General features: G+C 41.1%; 1 protein-coding gene across 1 annotated transcript in view; it reads right to left on the bottom strand.

The window, feature by feature from the left end:
* The window catches only part of LOC115137209 (TBC1 domain family member 2A-like), a 50,963-nt gene extending 38,724 nt beyond the window's left edge, over window positions 1-12,239 (bottom strand). The window contains exons 1-9 of the mRNA XM_029673374.2: window positions 12,123-12,239; window positions 11,422-11,843; window positions 9,060-9,226; window positions 8,453-8,583; window positions 7,968-8,179; window positions 7,347-7,715; window positions 6,786-6,896; window positions 4,821-4,990; window positions 4,002-4,523 (exon numbers count right to left, since the gene is read on the bottom strand). Coding sequence (XP_029529234.1) covers window positions 4,002-4,523; window positions 4,821-4,990; window positions 6,786-6,896; window positions 7,347-7,715; window positions 7,968-8,179; window positions 8,453-8,583; window positions 9,060-9,226; window positions 11,422-11,733 — 1,994 coding nt within the window. The 5' untranslated portion in view covers window positions 11,734-11,843; window positions 12,123-12,239. The remainder of the gene's footprint in view (window positions 1-4,001; window positions 4,524-4,820; window positions 4,991-6,785; window positions 6,897-7,346; window positions 7,716-7,967; window positions 8,180-8,452; window positions 8,584-9,059; window positions 9,227-11,421; window positions 11,844-12,122) is intronic.
* Between the last annotated feature and the right edge of the window lie 5,520 nt (window positions 12,240-17,759).

Raw genomic sequence — 17,759 nt, forward strand, 5'->3', positions numbered from 1 at the left:
TAGTGAGTACAAACCCAAAATTGTATCCCATACATTAAGTTTCCATCCACAGTTTTTATGGGAGTAAAGTCATGCCATATATTTTTTATAAATCACGGTACAATTTTATGAATACAGTTTGTTTGTTCGACATGGTAGGATCTTTTTGGAACTGGAAGCGCCTTTATGCGTAAATATTGATATAATAACCATCATATCAAAGTTAACTTGGAGTCACGTGAGGGTATGGTGAAGTAAGTTATGATGAACTTCACAGGGTGGTGAAAGTGCATGGTGATGATTCTGATAAATATTGAGGGGCTTATTCTGCTGACATGATGATCAATGCTTGACTGCAGTTTGACAAAAATATTCTCGCTATTATCCATAATAATCTCATCATGTAGACTAGCCTACCCGCACTGTGTATGCAAGTTGTTGGCTAGACTGCACATGCCAAGACCAGAGTTGGCACATTTGCTATTCAACGCAACAGTTTGTGACAAAATTAGTTGAAAATGTGTTGGAAACACATTGAAAGTCACCACCCAAGTCCGTTTGGTGGAAACACACAACTGAATGGGAAAATGCACATATTTTCTTTAAGCAGATTTTTATAATACAGTGAATTTAGAAAGCATTCAGATTTTGTTACGTTACATTATCATTTTGTTACGTTCAAAAGTGAATTAAATCGTTTTCCCCCATCAATCTACACACAATACCCCATAATGACAAAACAAAAACAGGTTTATATAAACTTTTGCTAATTTATTACAAATGAAAAACTGAAATATCACATTTACATAAGTATTCAGATCCTTTACTCAGTACTTTGTTGAAGCACCTTTGGCAGTGACTACAGCCTCTTCTTGGGTATGACGCTTTGCACACCTGATTTGGGGAGTTTCTCCCATTCTTCTCTGCAGATCATCTCAAGTTCTGTCAGGTTGATTGGGGAGTGTCACTAAACAGCTATTTTCGGGTCTCTCCAGAGATGTTCATTCAGGTTCAAACCCGGACTCTGGCTGGGCCACTCAAGGACATTCAGAAACTTGTCCCGAAGCCACTCCTACTTTGTCTTGGCTGTGTGCTTAGGGTCATTGTCCTGTTGGAAGATTAACCTTCGCCCCAGTCTGAGGTCCTGAGCACTCTGGAGCTGGTTTTCATCAAGGATCTCTCTGTACTTTGCTCTGTTCATATTTCCATGGATCCTGACTAGTCTCCCAGTCTCTGCCACTGAAAAACATCCCCAAAGCCACCACCATGCTTCACCGTAGGGATGGTGCCAGGTTTCCTCCAGACCCGATGCTTGGCATTCATGCCAAAGAGTTCAATCTTGGATTCATCAGACCAGAGAATCTTGTTTCTCATGGTCTGATATCTTTAGGTGCCTTTTGGCAAACTCCAAGCGGGCTTTCATCTGCCTTTTACTGAGGTGTGGCTTCCGTGTGGCCACTCTACTATAAAGGCTTGATTGGTGGAGTGCTGCAGAGATGGTTGTCCTTCTGGAAGGTTCTCCCATCTCCACAGAGGAACGCTGGAGCTCTTTTAGAGTGATCATCGGGGTCTTGGTCTCTCCCTGACCAAGGCCCTTCTCCCCTGATTGCTCAGTTCGACCGGGTGGACGACCGGGTGGACGGTCGTTCCAAACTTCTTCCATTTAAGAACGATGAAGGCCACTGTGTTCTTGGGGACCTTCAATGCTGCAGAAATGTTTTGGTACACTTCCCCAGATCTGTGCCTTGACACAATCCTGTCTCAGAGCTCTACGGACAATTCCTTCGACCTCATGGTTTGGTTTTAGACAGGTGTGTGCCTTTCCAAATCATGTCCAATCAATTGAATTTACCACAGGTGGACTCCAATCAAGTTGTAGAAACATCTCAAGGATGATCAATGGAAACAGGATACTTGTACCTGAGCTCAATTTCGACTCTCATAGCAAAGGATCTGAATACTTGTGTAAATAAGGTATCTGTTTTTTAACATTTCTAAAAACCTGTTTTCGCTTTGTCATTATAGGGTATTGTGTGTAGATTGCTGGAAAAAAAAGATTGAATACATTTTAGAAAAAGGCTTTAACTGTATTAAGTCAAGTGGTCTGAATACTTTCCAAAGGCACTGTATATCTATAATATCTGTTGCCAATTGCATGGAACCCTACATGGAACAAAAATATAAACGCAACATGTGAAGTGTTGGTCCCATGTTTCATGAGCTAAAATAAAAGATCCCAGAAATGTTCCATACGCACAAAAATGTATTTCTCTAAAATGTTGTGCAGACATTTGTTTATTGTTAGTTTACTGTTAGTGAGCATTTCTCCTTCGCCAAGGTAATCCATCCACCTGACAGGTGTGGCATATCAAGAAGATGACAGCATGATCATTACATAACAACATGATCATTACACAGTTGCACCTTGTGCTAGGGACAATAAAAGGCCATTAAAATGTGCAGTTTTGTCACACAACACAATCTCACAGATGTCTCAAGTTTTGAGGGAGAGTGCAATTGGCATGTTGACTGCAGGAGTGTCCACCAGGGCTATTGACAGAGAATTGAATGTTAATTTCTCTACCATAAGCCATCCACATCGACAGGACAGTAGAGGAGAAGGTGGAAAGTGTTTAGTTCCTCGGCGTTCACATCACGGACAAACTGAAATGGTCCACCCACACAGACTGCATGGTGAAGAAGGCGCAACAGCGCCTCTTCAACCTCAGGACGCTGAAGAAATGTGTCTTGTCACCAACAAAACTCACAAACTTTTACAGATGCACAATCGAGAGCATCCTGTCACGCTGTATCACCGCCTGGTACGGCAACTGTTCCGCCCACAACCGTAAGGCTCTCCAGAGGGTGGTGAGGTCTGCACAACGCATCACGGGGGCAAACTACCTGCCCTCCAGGACACCTACACCACCCACCTACACCAAGCCAAAAAGATCATCAAGGACAACAACCACCCGATCCACTGCCTGTTCACCCCGCTATCATCCAGAAGGCGAGGTCATTACAGGTGCATCAAAGCTGGGATCGAGAGACTGAAAAACAGCTTCTATCTCAAGGCCATCAGACTGTTGAACAACCATCACTAACATTGAGTGGTTGCTGCCAACATACTGACTCAAATCTCTATCCACTTTAATAATTACAAATTGGATGTAATAAATGTATTACTAGTCACCTTAAACAATGCCACTTTATATAATGTTTACATACCCTACATTACTCATCTCACATGTATATACTGTACTCTATACCGTCTACTGCATCTTGCCTATGCCATTCGGCCATCGCTCATCCATATATTTATATGTACATATTCCTATTCATTACTTTATACTTGTGTGTAAAAGGTAGTTGTTGTGAAATTGTTAGATTACTTGTTAGATATTACTGCATGGTCAGAACTAGAAGCACAAGCATTTCGCTACACTCGCATTAACATCTGCTAACCATGTGTATGTGACCAATAAAATTTGATTTGATACATCTAACCGGCCTCACCTGGAGACCATGTGTATGGAGCTGTGTGTGCAAGCAGTGTGCTGATGTCAACGTTGTGAACAGAGTGCCCTATGGTGGCGGTGGGATTATGGTATGGGCAGGCTTAAACTACGGACAACAAACACAGTTGCATTTTATCATTGGCAATTTGAATGCAAAAAAGTACCGTGACGAGATCCTGAGGCCCATTCTTAGGCTAATTTTTTAAGGCATCTGTGACTAACAGATACATATCTGTCTTCCCAGTTATGTGAAATCCATAGATTAAGGCCTAATTAATTAATTTAAATTGACAGATTTCCTCATATGGAACTCAGTCAAATCTTTGAGATTGCTGCATGTTTGCATTATATTTTTGTTCAGTATAGTTACTGACACAGTACTGAAGTGTACAATTGTTTTACTCCACAAAGTTAGTTAAACAATGGAAGGTTTCTATATATTTTCTATATTACAGAAGATATCAACAATAAAATAGTTTTTTTTTTTTAAGTCTTTGAATGTACCTGTTGAGGCCCTGGCAGTAGCCGACAGACCGGTTATGACAAGAAAAGGCTAGGAGGATACGATGTAGCTTCCGGACGGCACACTTGGCGGGGAAGGAGAAGTGGCGGTTCCCCCTCAGAGTGGTCTCCAGGTCCAACCAGATCTGCTGCGAGACCCGGTGGGCCGAAGCAGCCTGGCTCCTAAAGCATATCTGTTGGTACCAGTGGGGCTGGCGCTCTCTCAGGGAGCGGGTGCGGCTCCACACTATCCAGCGCCACACACGACGCCTGTAGTGGTGCGGCACGCCCTTTCTCAGAAGCCCCTTCAGCTTCGGAGAGGCCACCGCCTTGTCTGATCGTCTGCCATCAAAGTGCTGTGCCCATCGGCCCCAAAGACGCTCGCTGTCCCCCTCCTCTTCCCCATCCTTCTGTTGTTGTGGGTGATCGTGGGAATGAATCCCTAATGCTTGCAGTTTGGCCAGCAGCTTCATATCATCCATTTGGATGTCAGTGGAGATTCTAAACCCATACTCATCATATTCCCTACACAACACACAAATGACGACAGCTCATTAAATCTGCTAGGAAGTTCTTTGTATTTTCTCATGATTAGCATCACTTAACTTTACCAACAAGTACTCACAAGAAATGATAGGAATCATAAGTGTGATTACAATGAACACTCTTACTGAGGTTAACTTACCTGAAAATGTTTCAATTAATGCTACACACACACACACACACACACACACACACACACACACACACACACACACACACACACACACACACACACACACACACACACACACACACACACACACACACACACACACACACCTGGCAGGGTTCAGTTCCAGAATGTCCCTCCCGCCCTCCCGAAGAGTGTCGGTGATCAGGGTCTTTATGGCTTCCCTGTGTCTCTCCAAACCTCTGCTCTCCTGTAGCTTGAAGAGGACTGTCAGAGACCTGCTCTCCATCCGGAACACCTTGGCCTCCAGATGGGCACACTGACACATACACATACACAAGAGGAAGAAGGAATGTAACAATTTACAAGGTACCCTGCTACTCATCTGGATTTAAGCATACTACAAATACATACAGTACTTATTGTCTCAAAAAAAGACATGCTTTTGGGGATTTTTTAGAGACCATGCTATTACCATTATTTCCAGCATGATCCACTAGGTTTGCTGCATGTAGAAAATCCTAGGATTCAATCAATCAATGTCTGGTTGTGCGTGTGTGTTTGGTGGGGGGGGTGTAGAATCACTGATCTCCAAATAGTATTCAATGCCAAATACACTTAGTGCGATTATGATTAGCAGACCAAAACCAAAGATGGTGGATAGATGATGTTCACTCAGGCTGTTTACCATTGGAAAAAAATGCCAGTTCCGCTTCAAATTATGTAGACAACGCCACACACATTTACATAGAAAAATCCTAAACGTTTCTTGTCTGTCACGAATGTTGAATAAAATAAAATGTCAACTTTGCCGATTGTCCGTGGTGTTGGTAGAAATGTGAGACAAAATATCCCCAGGAAATTATTATTAAACCAACTTCAATACGCAGGTCTATGTGTGTGGCAGTCAATATGTGCTTTGCTCATTACCAAAGGTACATGTTAGTATATATGCGAACCATGCATACTAACCAAAGTCTTGCAGGTGTTTACATGGTTGTGCGCATGTGTCAGGTGAAATGTCAACTTCAGTACGGTGATCTAAAAAGTTGGGTAAACAATACTTTCCTGTGGATATTTTTTCTCAAATGATGAGCAGCTGAAGGACCAACACCATTGACAATCGGCAGAGTAAGTTCAAATATAATTGTTTTCAACATTCCGGCTTGTAGAAGACCATTTCTAGAATCATGTTCCAGACAGTGTATTTAGACATTCACTGTCTGGTCCCCAGGCAAAGTTCCGGTCTACTTAACTGGGTTTGTCTCCCACTAGTTACCACAGCCACAAAGTAAATATTGCCAATATTGTATATATTCATGAAATCAAAAATATTTGGTCATAATTTAAGGTTAGGGTTAGGCATAAGGTTAGCAGTGTGGTTAGGTATAGATTTTAAGAAGAGAAATTGTAGAAATAGGCAGGGTTCATATTTTGTGGCTGTGGTATCTAGTGACGACAATGCAATAGCAGCTGGGTCTGGTCTAATCGCTTCCTCTTCCGTCTCTGCCTCCTCCCCTGGCTTAAAGACGCTGCAGGGTAAAGCTGATGTCTGCATTAGCTGTGCAACATTTACTGTGATACAGTCTCTGCAGAAGTCAGGACAATCATATATCTTGCTCTTCGCGCAGCAGCACAGAGCTTCTGAGCAGAGCTGTTGTGAAGGAAGAGTGTCTGTTTATGCTGGACCTACGGTCAATCAATGCAGAACTATACAAAGCCCTCCCGCATTGTTACAAAATTTGGGAGGCACACGACGATGTGGTACAGAGCTCAATTTAGCCTCTGCATGCCTCCAGAGGCTCCGCAATTGCATCACACCCTCAATATGGAGCCTCGGACCACAATTCCGGATCAAGCATAAATTGGCTTTTAGGTGACCCCCCCCCACCAAAGACACACCCAACCAGACATTGATTGATTGATTGATTGGAGATGGCTTGTATCAAATAAAGAACATTTCTTAGAATGTTCTACCTGCAGCAAACCTAGTGAATCATGCTGGAAATACCAATAAAAGCAAAGTGCCTCAATAAAAGCCACAAAAGTATACTACACATTCTACAATGCAACATCAAAGTCAGGTCTTGTAAATGTCATGCAGCAGCAGGTACCTTTATCATCAAGCACTTCTCTTGTTCTGTACTCTTCCTCCATTCCTTGGTTAACTTGTAGATCTCTGCGTTCAAGTAAGTATTCTGAGTCTTGTAGGCCTCAATGTTGTCCTTGGGGAGGGAAGAGAGCATTTAAACTTAATGCCTTCAGTACATTTATAAAGTGTATTTCAAGTTTACAGAGGTTGCTCCTGAATTATTGTTTGATATACTGTTATTGTTGTAGGAACTATTTCACAACTGAAAAAACATCAGAGACTCCCCTCCATCTTCCAGAATGTGAGTTAGTGAGTGCGTGTGTGTGTGTGTGTGTGTGTGTGTGTGTGTGTGTGTGTGTGTGTGTGTGTGTGTGTGTGTGTGTGTGTGTGTGTTGCAATAGTTCTTTGATGCTGCATAAATATTGCAACGGCAGGTTTGATTGAATACCGGCTTCACTCTACTAAGAGATGTCCATCTTGATCCTCCCAATACTGGTAATTTAAGTGGAAGCATTCAACTAAAGTGACTTACAGCCCCATGCTCTAGCTAGCTAGTCCACTAAGCCATTGAAACCTTCCCCACCTTAAGATTCCTAATCTCCTGTCTCAGCTGCTCCTGCGTTTCAAGGACAGTCCAACCGCGGACGAGGCTTCGCTGGGGGTCGGCCAAACTCTCAGCCACTTGTTGGGACAGACGGAGGACCAACTCTCTCTCAGCCTGGTTCCTCTCAGCCAGTAACCTGAGGTGATCCTGAGACTCGGCCACACAGTCGTGCCGCAGCAGTGGCGCAACCTGCAGGCCATACGAATGATCTGTGTTGCACTCGCCTTGATTCCATGGTTGTGGGTTGGAACTCTTCCATTCACACTCCGACCTCGGGGACTCTACTGCAGGAGTCAATTTCTCCTGCTGGGCCAACTCCAGGGCCTTCTGCAACAGGGATACTAGATCCTAAAAAGGAAGTGACATCAGAGATTACAGGGACAGGCTTAGATGTGACACCCAGCAGGTGGTTGCTATAGTACAATGTGTCAACAGTTGTCAACAGTTGTCTAATTAACATGATCTTGGGTAAAATGTTTGACATAGACCTCAGAGAAATATAGGGCTATATAGACACTTTCGATGTATAGCTGAGTTTAGCTTTTTTTACTGATACAGAAATATTCCAGGACTGAGTCGTTATGTTATTCCAGACCTCACCTTCTGGGCCTTGACCTGGCCTGCCAGACTGAGCACTTCCTGTTGAAGACGGGCGGTGTCTGGAGGCTCTTCCTGCTGTGGACTAGCAGTCTTGTCTGCGGGGTTAGAAGAGGAGCCCTCACTGCTTAGGGAGCTCTGGTGTCCCTTTGGTGCCTCTATCTCCTGGACCCACTGTGTTTTTGGCCCAGAGGGCTCAATATTTGTTTTTGGAGCTGTGCAAAGAGAAAAATGGTTTTCAATTACTTTAAAAAATCACTGTTAATTACAAAGGTGGCATTGGTGGTTATATAATAGTGAAAATCTTTCCCACGGGCACCATCCACTCAGCATTCACAGGTCTAAACAGACTGGATTGATGGCAGCAAAACGGCCATTCCTCAGTCTTGCGCTCAATGAAGCCGCTGTCATATTGCTTTCTACTATCCAGCCCTTTCATATCCGTGAACATCCAAAAAGGGGGATCAGGTGGTCTAGGAGTGACCTACGTGATTTGTCCTGGTCAAAATATGGAGGGGCCTGGATGTCTTTGAGTGGCAGGAATGGATCCCAGAGTTCCTCCCAGCTGAGGCTGTGGCTGAGCTCCTGGGAGGAGCGGCTCCGGAGTAAGTATTCCTTACTACAACCACAGATGGACATAAACATACAGTAAATAATCACACACTAACTATTTTTATGTAAAACATTTAAACTATACATTTGTTTACAAAGACTCAAATTACAGTTAAGCAAGCTTATATTTTGGGTTATGATAGGGTAAGACAGTTGTACTTTGCTCATGAGGTATTTCTAAGTTATATCCTTCAAGAATCAATGAGTGGATATAAATAATTTTATGTAGTTCTGTCCTTGAACTGTTCTAGTCTTTTAAAACATGTATTATGCCATGTTTTATGTTGTGTGTGGATCCCAGGAAGAGTAGCTGCTGCATTAGCAACAGCTAATGGGGATCTTAATAAAATACAAAATTCTGATATTTCCTCCCAGTCTAAAAAGCTATGTCAAATTTCTAGAGTGAACCAAGACCAATGCTGTTTAATGTGTGTGTGTGTGTTTGCAGATGTATGAATAGGGTTCATATTTGTGTATACTGACTGAATTCCTGTCGGAGTGTGTCTGAGGAGGACGTCACTCAGCGTGGCGTATCGTCGTAGTGCATGGTGACTGGTGACCATTCCCAGCTTTCCAGAAATGTTCCCATGATGCCACCTCTTCAACTGGAGCTGCTTCAGCCAGTATATCATAGACTCGCAATTCACAGCCTGAAATTCAAGACAGGTTTTGAGAATGACCTGAAGTAGGACCTCAGGGGAACATTTTACTTCCAAATAAATAACTTTTCTAAGCACATTTGGAGTGAGGAAAAAAACAGAAATAGCCCCAAAACGGTATACCACGGGATGCCTACCTAATAATGCATTAAAGGTTTAATGGAGCTGAGGTCCTTTGATTCTCTTTACTGTTTCAGAGCATGCTTCTCTGCAGTGTTTGTATAGAATCTATTGAAAAATGTATACTTTAAAGAGGTTGGGGGAATGATGCCTATGTAAGGTCCAAATTTAACTCCTTTGTCCTGCTGTGGGTGATTTGCATTAAACTTGGTCAGGACATTGAATTATGCATTTCATAGAAAGGTGGTAGGAAGGTTGTGGGTGTGTCCACTTTCTTCTTGTTATTGGTTGAACATATGTAGACAGCTGTGACCTTAGACTTCCTCAAGGCACTTCCCTCTTTCCCACAGATGAAACACCACTTGTCTAAGATTTCAGCACCAACAGCCATAACCACAACCCTCTGTACACTGTACTCCGCCAGACCTACTTCATGGGACTGCTGAGCTGCACTTTATAAGACTTTGCACACTCAATGGAAAGACTTCATATTCCTTATTTATTTATTTCTATGTATGTCACTATATTGAAATGTGCAAAAGCCTGTTGTCACGCCCTGATCATAGAGAGCCTGGTTCAGGGCGTGACTAGGGGGTTTTCTAGTTAAATATTTCTATGTTAGTGTTTTTTATGGTTCCCAATTAGAAACAGCTGGTAATCGTTGCCTCTAATTGGGGATTTAGGTGGCCACGTTTCCCACCTGTGTTTGTGGGATATTGTTTTGAGTGAGTGCATTCAGCACCACGTAGTTCACGGTCGTTGTTTGTTTATTGTTTGAAAGCTTCACTTATATAAAAGATGTGGAACTCAACACACTCTGCGCCTTGGTCCGTCCAGTTCAACAACTGTGACACCTGTTGTGTCGTTATTTCTTTGTAATCATCATTAAACCATTCACAAAAATGTCTGCTTTTAGTTTTAATGCACCGTATTGCTGGAAATGCACACAATACCGCATAATGTCAAAGTGGAATTATGTTTTTAGAAATGTTTACAAATTTATTCAAAATGTTTTTAAAAATGTGCTTAACAAATGTGCTTAACAAGTCACATAAAAAGATGCATGGATTCACTCTGTGTACAATAATAATGTTTAACTTTTTTTTTATATAACTACCTCATCCCTGTACCACATACAATTATCTGTAAGGTTCCTCAGTCAACCACAAAGATCAGGGAGGTTTTCTAATGCCTCGCAAAGAAGGCCATGGGTAAAACAAAAAAAATGCAGACATTCAATATCCCTTTGAGCATGATGAAGTTAAGCATTACACTATCCAAAGTGTATCAACATACCCATTAGTGCATCAATACACACAAAGATACAGGCGCCCTTCCAAACTCAGTTGTCGTAGAGCAAGAAACGGCTCAGGGATATCACCATGAGGCCAATGGTAACTTTAAAACAGTTACAGAGTTTAATGGCTGTGATAGGAGAAAACTGAGGATGGATCAACAACATTGTAGTTACTACACAATACTAACCTAAATGGCAAAGTGAAAAGAAGGAAGCCTATACAGAATACAAATATTCTAGAACATGCATCCTGTTTGCAATAAGGCACTAAAGTAAAACCGCAAAAAACATGTATTTTTTATTTTTATAAGAGTACATGTCATTATTAAGGCCAGATTGTTCTTCAAGATGTTCAAATGTTCATAAATGACCAGCAGGGTCAAATATAATCACAGTGGTTGTAGAGGGTGCAACAGGTCAGTACCTAAGGGAGTAAATGTCAGTTGGCTTTTCATAGCAGAGCATTCAGGTCGAGACAGCAGATGCCGTAGAGTGAGAGAGAGATGATAACAAAAACTTTGGCAGCCACGCCATTCTAAAGAGGTTCATTCTATCTGTACGATTTATTGGAAGATTATTCAATTGAATTAGATCTGCTTTCATATTGTTGAGTAATGGAATAAAGTTATATTTATATATTTGTTTGTTGTAACTTATCCTAAGTATTTAATATTTTTTTGTGGTCCACTTAAAGGATTGCTGTAAATTCTGAGTAATTTATTTGTATTTTTCCTATTGTCATATATGAATACAACTTGGACAAGTTTACCTTGAGGGTGAAGGTGCGCTCGGGTGTTTGAATGTAGAAGGTCCCCTGGTCTGCCTGTGGTAGGTCTCCCAGTATGGCATTGGACAGGTCAATCCATCCCAGTGGATTCACATCCTGGGCACACTTGTAGTAGACCAGCTGACACTCCTTCTCTTCGTATATGAACCAGAGGGACCTCCAGACCTTCAGTGGCCCGCTCAGCTTGTCCAGATACCCGCATAACGTGGCGGCAGCAGATACCACTGGGCTCTGCTTTCTGGACTCAGTAGGAAAACTGTCCCCGTCTTTGTTTAGAAAGGCAATGTCATTCATTCCGTCTCTGCCTGCTTTCTCCACCCCAAATCAAATCAAATATTATTTGTCACATGCGCTGAATACAACAGGTAGACCTTACCGTGATATAAATGCTTACTTTACAAGCCCTTAAAAAAAAGAAGAAAATAAGAAATAAGAAAATATTTACTTAAATAAAGTAATATATTTAAATACATTTTTAAAAGTAACACAATAAAATAACGGCACAATGACACCAAATGTCCAATCAATGTTCAAGTTTCATAGGTTTGTTCAAGTTTAAGCTGCCCCTAGGCACAAAAGGTGCCTAGATCTGAAGGAAATTTTTCAAAAGTAACTTCAATTAAACACAGAAAAATACATAAGAGAATGTACAAATTTGTTACAATTTATACATTACTACTCACTTGATCAAAGAAGACAAATTAACACTTCCACAGATAAACATACAGTATCATACTTGACAAAGGTCAGCAAAACCTTTTTTAAACTGCTAGTGGAGTCCAACTGAAGTCTTCGTGCATGGAAACTCTTCCTAGTCAAGTCTCTTGTAAGAAGCTACAGGGTGTGAGGTTATTTTTAAAAGGTTGCATCCAGAGTTTTAGGTTACAAAACTGTAGTGCACATGTACAAATCTAAACATTGCTACTATATATACACCATTCCACCACTGCCATATGCCTACTACCAATATGTTGTTACTGTGAAAAGTATATTTCTAGTAGGGTTAATTAAATAAAGTAAAATACTTACTCAATTCCTTTTGGCACGAGACATTGAAAAATCTTCTCATACTTCTGGGAGGAACCAAGTTGACCCCAAATGTGGACAAAGCCAGCATACTACTGCATCTGATGCACATACAGTGGGTTCCATAACTATTGGCACCCTTGATAAAGATGAGCAAAAAATACTTTATAAAATAAATAATACAAATAATCAGCTATATTGTATGCAAAAAAGGGGACATTATATTATTTTATACTAATACAATTGCTCAGAGGAAGATATTTTGTTTAGCAAGTAAAAAAGTAAAAAATATAGGAGTAAACATTATTGGCACCCCTGTTTTTTCAATATTCTAGCACCCTCCCCTTGTGAGGATGACACAGTTTTTCTAAAATGTTTTATGAGATTGGAAAACACATTCCTCCATTCAGAATTTTCCAGATCCTTGATATCCTTCATCTGTGCTTATGGAGTGCCCTCTTCAATTCAAACTACACGTTTTCAATAGGGTTCAAGTCCATGGACTGAGACGGCGATTGCAACATGTTGATTTTGTGGTTAATTAACAATTTATTTGTTAATTTAATGTTTTTGTTGGGCCCCCTTGGAGTTCGGGGCCCCCTGGGAGATCGGAGCCCCCTGGGAGGTTGGCTCTGAACTAAATTTTGAGAGTTATTGTTTCCTGAAATCAAACAGTATTTGTCACATGCGCCGAATACTGTCCTGGTAGCAGGGACGTTTTCAGAAAATGTCGACAGAAACAAACATCATCCTCGGTTCTTGAATCTAAATCAACCTGACCCCAAAAGAGAGAAGGCGAGAAAAAGACTGCTCATGACCAATCCAGAAACTGGATAAACATTGGAATTAACATTGAAAGGTGGCGAGCATTGAAAGGTTGGAAGAGTGATGACAAAATGGCCACTGTTCTCAAGGATTGGTAAGTAAGTTTTGGATTGTGTTTTTAGTTACTAACCTTATTGTGTTCAATGTTAAAGCTAGCTAACACGGCTTCTTAGCTAGCTAACACTTAGCAAGATAACATTGTCTGTATTCACACTGCTTTGTACTCAAAGGAATCTAACGATAGCTACATCATGTAGCTACACTACATAACCTCCACAAGAGACCCAATGCCTTTATTTTAACTACCTAACGTTACCTAGATAGGTAGCTAGCTAAAGCTAGATATGCAAATTGTTGACACAATCATGTTTGGCTTGTAGATTACAACTTTAGCTAGCTAGGTGGTCAACAGCATTTTCGGGCCCAGTACACCCCCCCCCCCCCCCCAAAAAAAAGCATCTAGCTAAACACTTTAGTACAGTAACATCACACAAACATGTATTTCTCAGGGAGAAACTGATGGAGAAATGTTGGTAGACTATGGATAAAAAAATGTATGGCCCATAGTCTTTTTTCCCATCGGTCTCACACACAGGGCAGCAGTGCTCCTTTTCCTCACACAGGCCAGCCACCCTTCAACCGCCCTTCTCCCCCGACAGGTGACAGACACTACAACTGCAAGTCAGAAGCAAAACGCTTTTCAGCTTCAAGCCAGTGGAATGCCGACTCCCTCTCGCCATTTATTTGTATATATTTATTGATTTTATTGTTTAAAGGTCGACTTTGGGGAAAACCTAAAGAAAACAGCTTTTCTTCCCCTTTCCCTTTAAACTGTATAATTGATCAATGCACCAACATACCAGGTAATTTAAAGGGAAACTTCACTGCTAGATACTATTTGGGGTGTTTTTCCAGTCTCCCTACTAATTATGAGTGATGATAGCATAGACGCAGGAAGTAGGGGTGTAGGACTGAAGCACCCCTTTTACAATTAGTGTGTCCTTTGTGTTTCACAAATTGCACCATCACGCAATCACGGGAGTAGAGATGGTTATCCTTGTTCAATAGGGCCTTTGGGCTGGTCTCAACAATGTTCATAGCTGCCAGGATATTGTAGAATATCTAGGTTGATGGAAGCCATACTTCCTTGTTCCCACACTTGAAGGCAGGATTTTCAAAACTAGGGCAGTACTAGTTTACAGGTTCATGGGAGCTATGTTACAGTGCAGTGTCTATCCGAGACTGCTAAATAATAAGCTACAATGACTGCTTCTGATGATTCCTTTTTCCAAGAAGATTTGTTTTACATAGGAACATACAGTTCTATTTATTTGTGTTGGAATACAGAGACCAGAAAGCAGTGGCTAGCTAACTAGCCTAGCTAGCTTTGGTGCCTCTCATTATGAGCAAAACTGAACAAATGTTTTGATGACGATGGAGTAGAGTAAAGGAATGACTTTGGCTTGATGACTCATATTACTCTTGGGGTATCTATACCTAGCTAACGTGTGTCTGTGAGAAATATCGTATTCGACACCATGTTGCAAAAGTAGGAATAGACTGTACACAATGATTGCCCATGAATGTGTAATAGCGTTTTCATTTGTATTTACTAAGTATCACCATTAGCTGCTGCTACACTTCCTGGGGACCAGCAACATTAAGGGAGCTATATACAATTTAAATATTACATGACTCACTACTCACTTCCACAGTCATACTCTGGACCTAGTTTTGTTCAGTGGAATAAATATTGTGGATCTTTCCTCATAATCCTGGACTATCGGACCACCATTTTATTACGTTTGCAATCGCAACAAATAAATTCTCGGACAACCCAAAGATTCCTGATGCCCTTCCAGACTCCCTCCACCTACCACAAGGATATCAGAGTACCTCACGTATACTCCCTCTCCGGCCTCTTGGTCATCAGGCTGCTGATTATCCCGCACACCTGTCACCATCGTCTCGCACACCTGCGCCTCATGACACTCACCTGGACTCCATCACCTCCTTGATTATCTTCCCTATATCTGTCACGACCTTTGGTTCTTTCCTCATGTGTTATTGACTCTGTTTTCATGTCGGTGCATTGTTTGTGTTTCGTGTTCATTGTTTCTTTTATTTATTAAAACACTCACTCCCTGAACTTGCTTCCGGACTCTCAGCACACTCGTTACGGAATAACACCTCACCTAACAGAAGCATCAGGGAGTGTTTTGTTATTTTATTTTTTGTGTCTCTACTGCACCTGCTGTCTCGAACTCTGAATGATTGGCTATGAAAAGCCAACTGAAATTTACTCCTGAGGTGCTGACCTGTTGCACCCTCTACAACCACTGTGACACTTATTATTTGACCCTACTGGTTATCTATGAACGTTTGAACACCTTGGCCATGTACTGTTATAATCTCCACCCGGCACAGCCAGAAGAGGACTGGCCACCCCTCAGAGCCTGGTTCCTCTCCAGGTTTCTTCCTAGGTTCCTGCCTTTCTAGGGAGTTTTTCCAAGCCACCGTGCTTCTACATCTGCATTGCTTGCTGTTTGGGGTTTTAGGCTGGGTTTCTGTATAGCCCTTTGTGACATCGGCTGATGTACAAACGGCTTTAAAAATACATTTGATTTTTTTTCTTTAACCAAAAAATTAGCTTTTTCAGAATATAACTTCACAGACATATGAAGAACCATCAGGAAGCTAGGCACATTGGGAGCACCCTATCAACCAATAGAGGAGACTATAGAGGAGCAGGGAGATTACTACCACCTGGTTGCTGAACTTTGTCTAGATGGAGCACGCCACCAGTACTTTAGAATGAGCCAAGAGCAAATTAACAATATTCTGTCTACAATTGGGCCAGAGCTCAGAAGGCAGATTACAAGATACAAGGCAGCTACTGAGCCACAGAAAAGTCTTTTTTTTTAGGTAAGTAAATCGTCCGTGTCTGTATATGAACCTGTTTTTCTTCTTCTTTTCTTGTTGGGTTAAAGTTATTTTGTGAGGTGTTCGGATCTTTCCATGAAGGAGTATGTTGTTCCTTCATAGCGTAAAGCTGTTGGTACTTGTCAATTTCCCTCAGGATCTCCTTAGTGTCCAGATTGGCTCTTTACTCCAGCCAGTTTTTTTACGAAAAGATAACAATGAGTCTTTCCCACGACGACGACAGGTGGCTATAGTACAGCCAGTTAGCACTGGCGGAATACACGCAAAAAAAGGAACGCAAACTTGCAATCCCAGCCGTAAAGGCTAACCTTGTGGAATCCTTAGAAACAAAACTTTAGTTCGGATTAAAATCAATTTAATGAAAATGTTTTGTTGTTAACAACAACCGGACAGTACAGAGTCCTGTTGCGCACTCTGATGACGTGTCTCTGTGACGTATCTCTGTATTAAAACAATATTAACTTATTCAATATATACTTACCATCTATACTTGGTATAAATACTTAGTATCTATATGATGTTTGTCACGTTCTGACCTTTATTTCCTTTGTTTTGTATTTATTTAGTATGGTCAGGGCGTGAGTTGGGTGGGCAGTCTATGTTTGTTTTTCTATGTTTTGGGGTATTTCTATGTTTCGGCCTAGTATGGTTCTCAATCAGAGGCAGGTGTCATTAGTTGTCTCTGATTGAGAATCATACTTAGGTAGCCTGGGTTTCACTGTGTGTTTGTGGGTGATTGTTCCTGTCTCTGTGTTTTGCACCAGATAGGACTGTTTTAGGTTTTCTCACATTTGTTGTTTTTGTTAGTTACCTCATGTGTAGTGTCTGTATAAATTAAAGAACATGAATAACCACGCTGCATTTTGGTCCGCCTCTACTTCACCTAAAGAAAACCGTTACAATGTTCAATCTTCAACACTCAATGTTTTTGCATCACTCTTTTACTTTACATTACAAATTGAAATAGAAAAACAACATTCATGGGTGCCTGATTGTCTGAAATTGGGGGTGCAAAAAACAATGAATTAATTAAACATTTAAAAATATTTGTTTGTTTTTAATAACTCTTTCCTGCAATTCTACACTGTTTTTTCACAGGGGGAATCCATATTTTATGAACAGAACACAACAGTTTTTCTTAGCTACTGCCACAATAAATTATATTGAACTCAAGTACTTGAATGAAAAAAATGTGATATTTTTAGAACACAAGACCTTAAGAAAATATGTTCACATTTATCTAGGCCTGTATGCCAACAGTTCGCAATAATGTCTAATTTATGATAACCATTACAGGTAACAATTCCTAACTGCTAAATTGCCCCATATATATTCAGTCAGTATAAATGGCAGTAGCAGATCGCAAAGTAGCCTGTGGAAAATGGAAAATAGACTGGACGCAATTATTCGAAAACTGCAGCTCGTTGGTGGAACAAGTATTTCCATACTTTAATCATTTAGAATGTTATAAAACTGTCTTAATTTGGCAAGGAATGTAGCTTGTGTATCCCACCAGTTAGATATGT

This window comes from Oncorhynchus nerka, linkage group LG11, assembly GCF_034236695.1.
Source record: "Oncorhynchus nerka isolate Pitt River linkage group LG11, Oner_Uvic_2.0, whole genome shotgun sequence".
In the NCBI taxonomy this organism is placed as follows: domain Eukaryota; kingdom Metazoa; phylum Chordata; class Actinopteri; order Salmoniformes; family Salmonidae; genus Oncorhynchus; species Oncorhynchus nerka.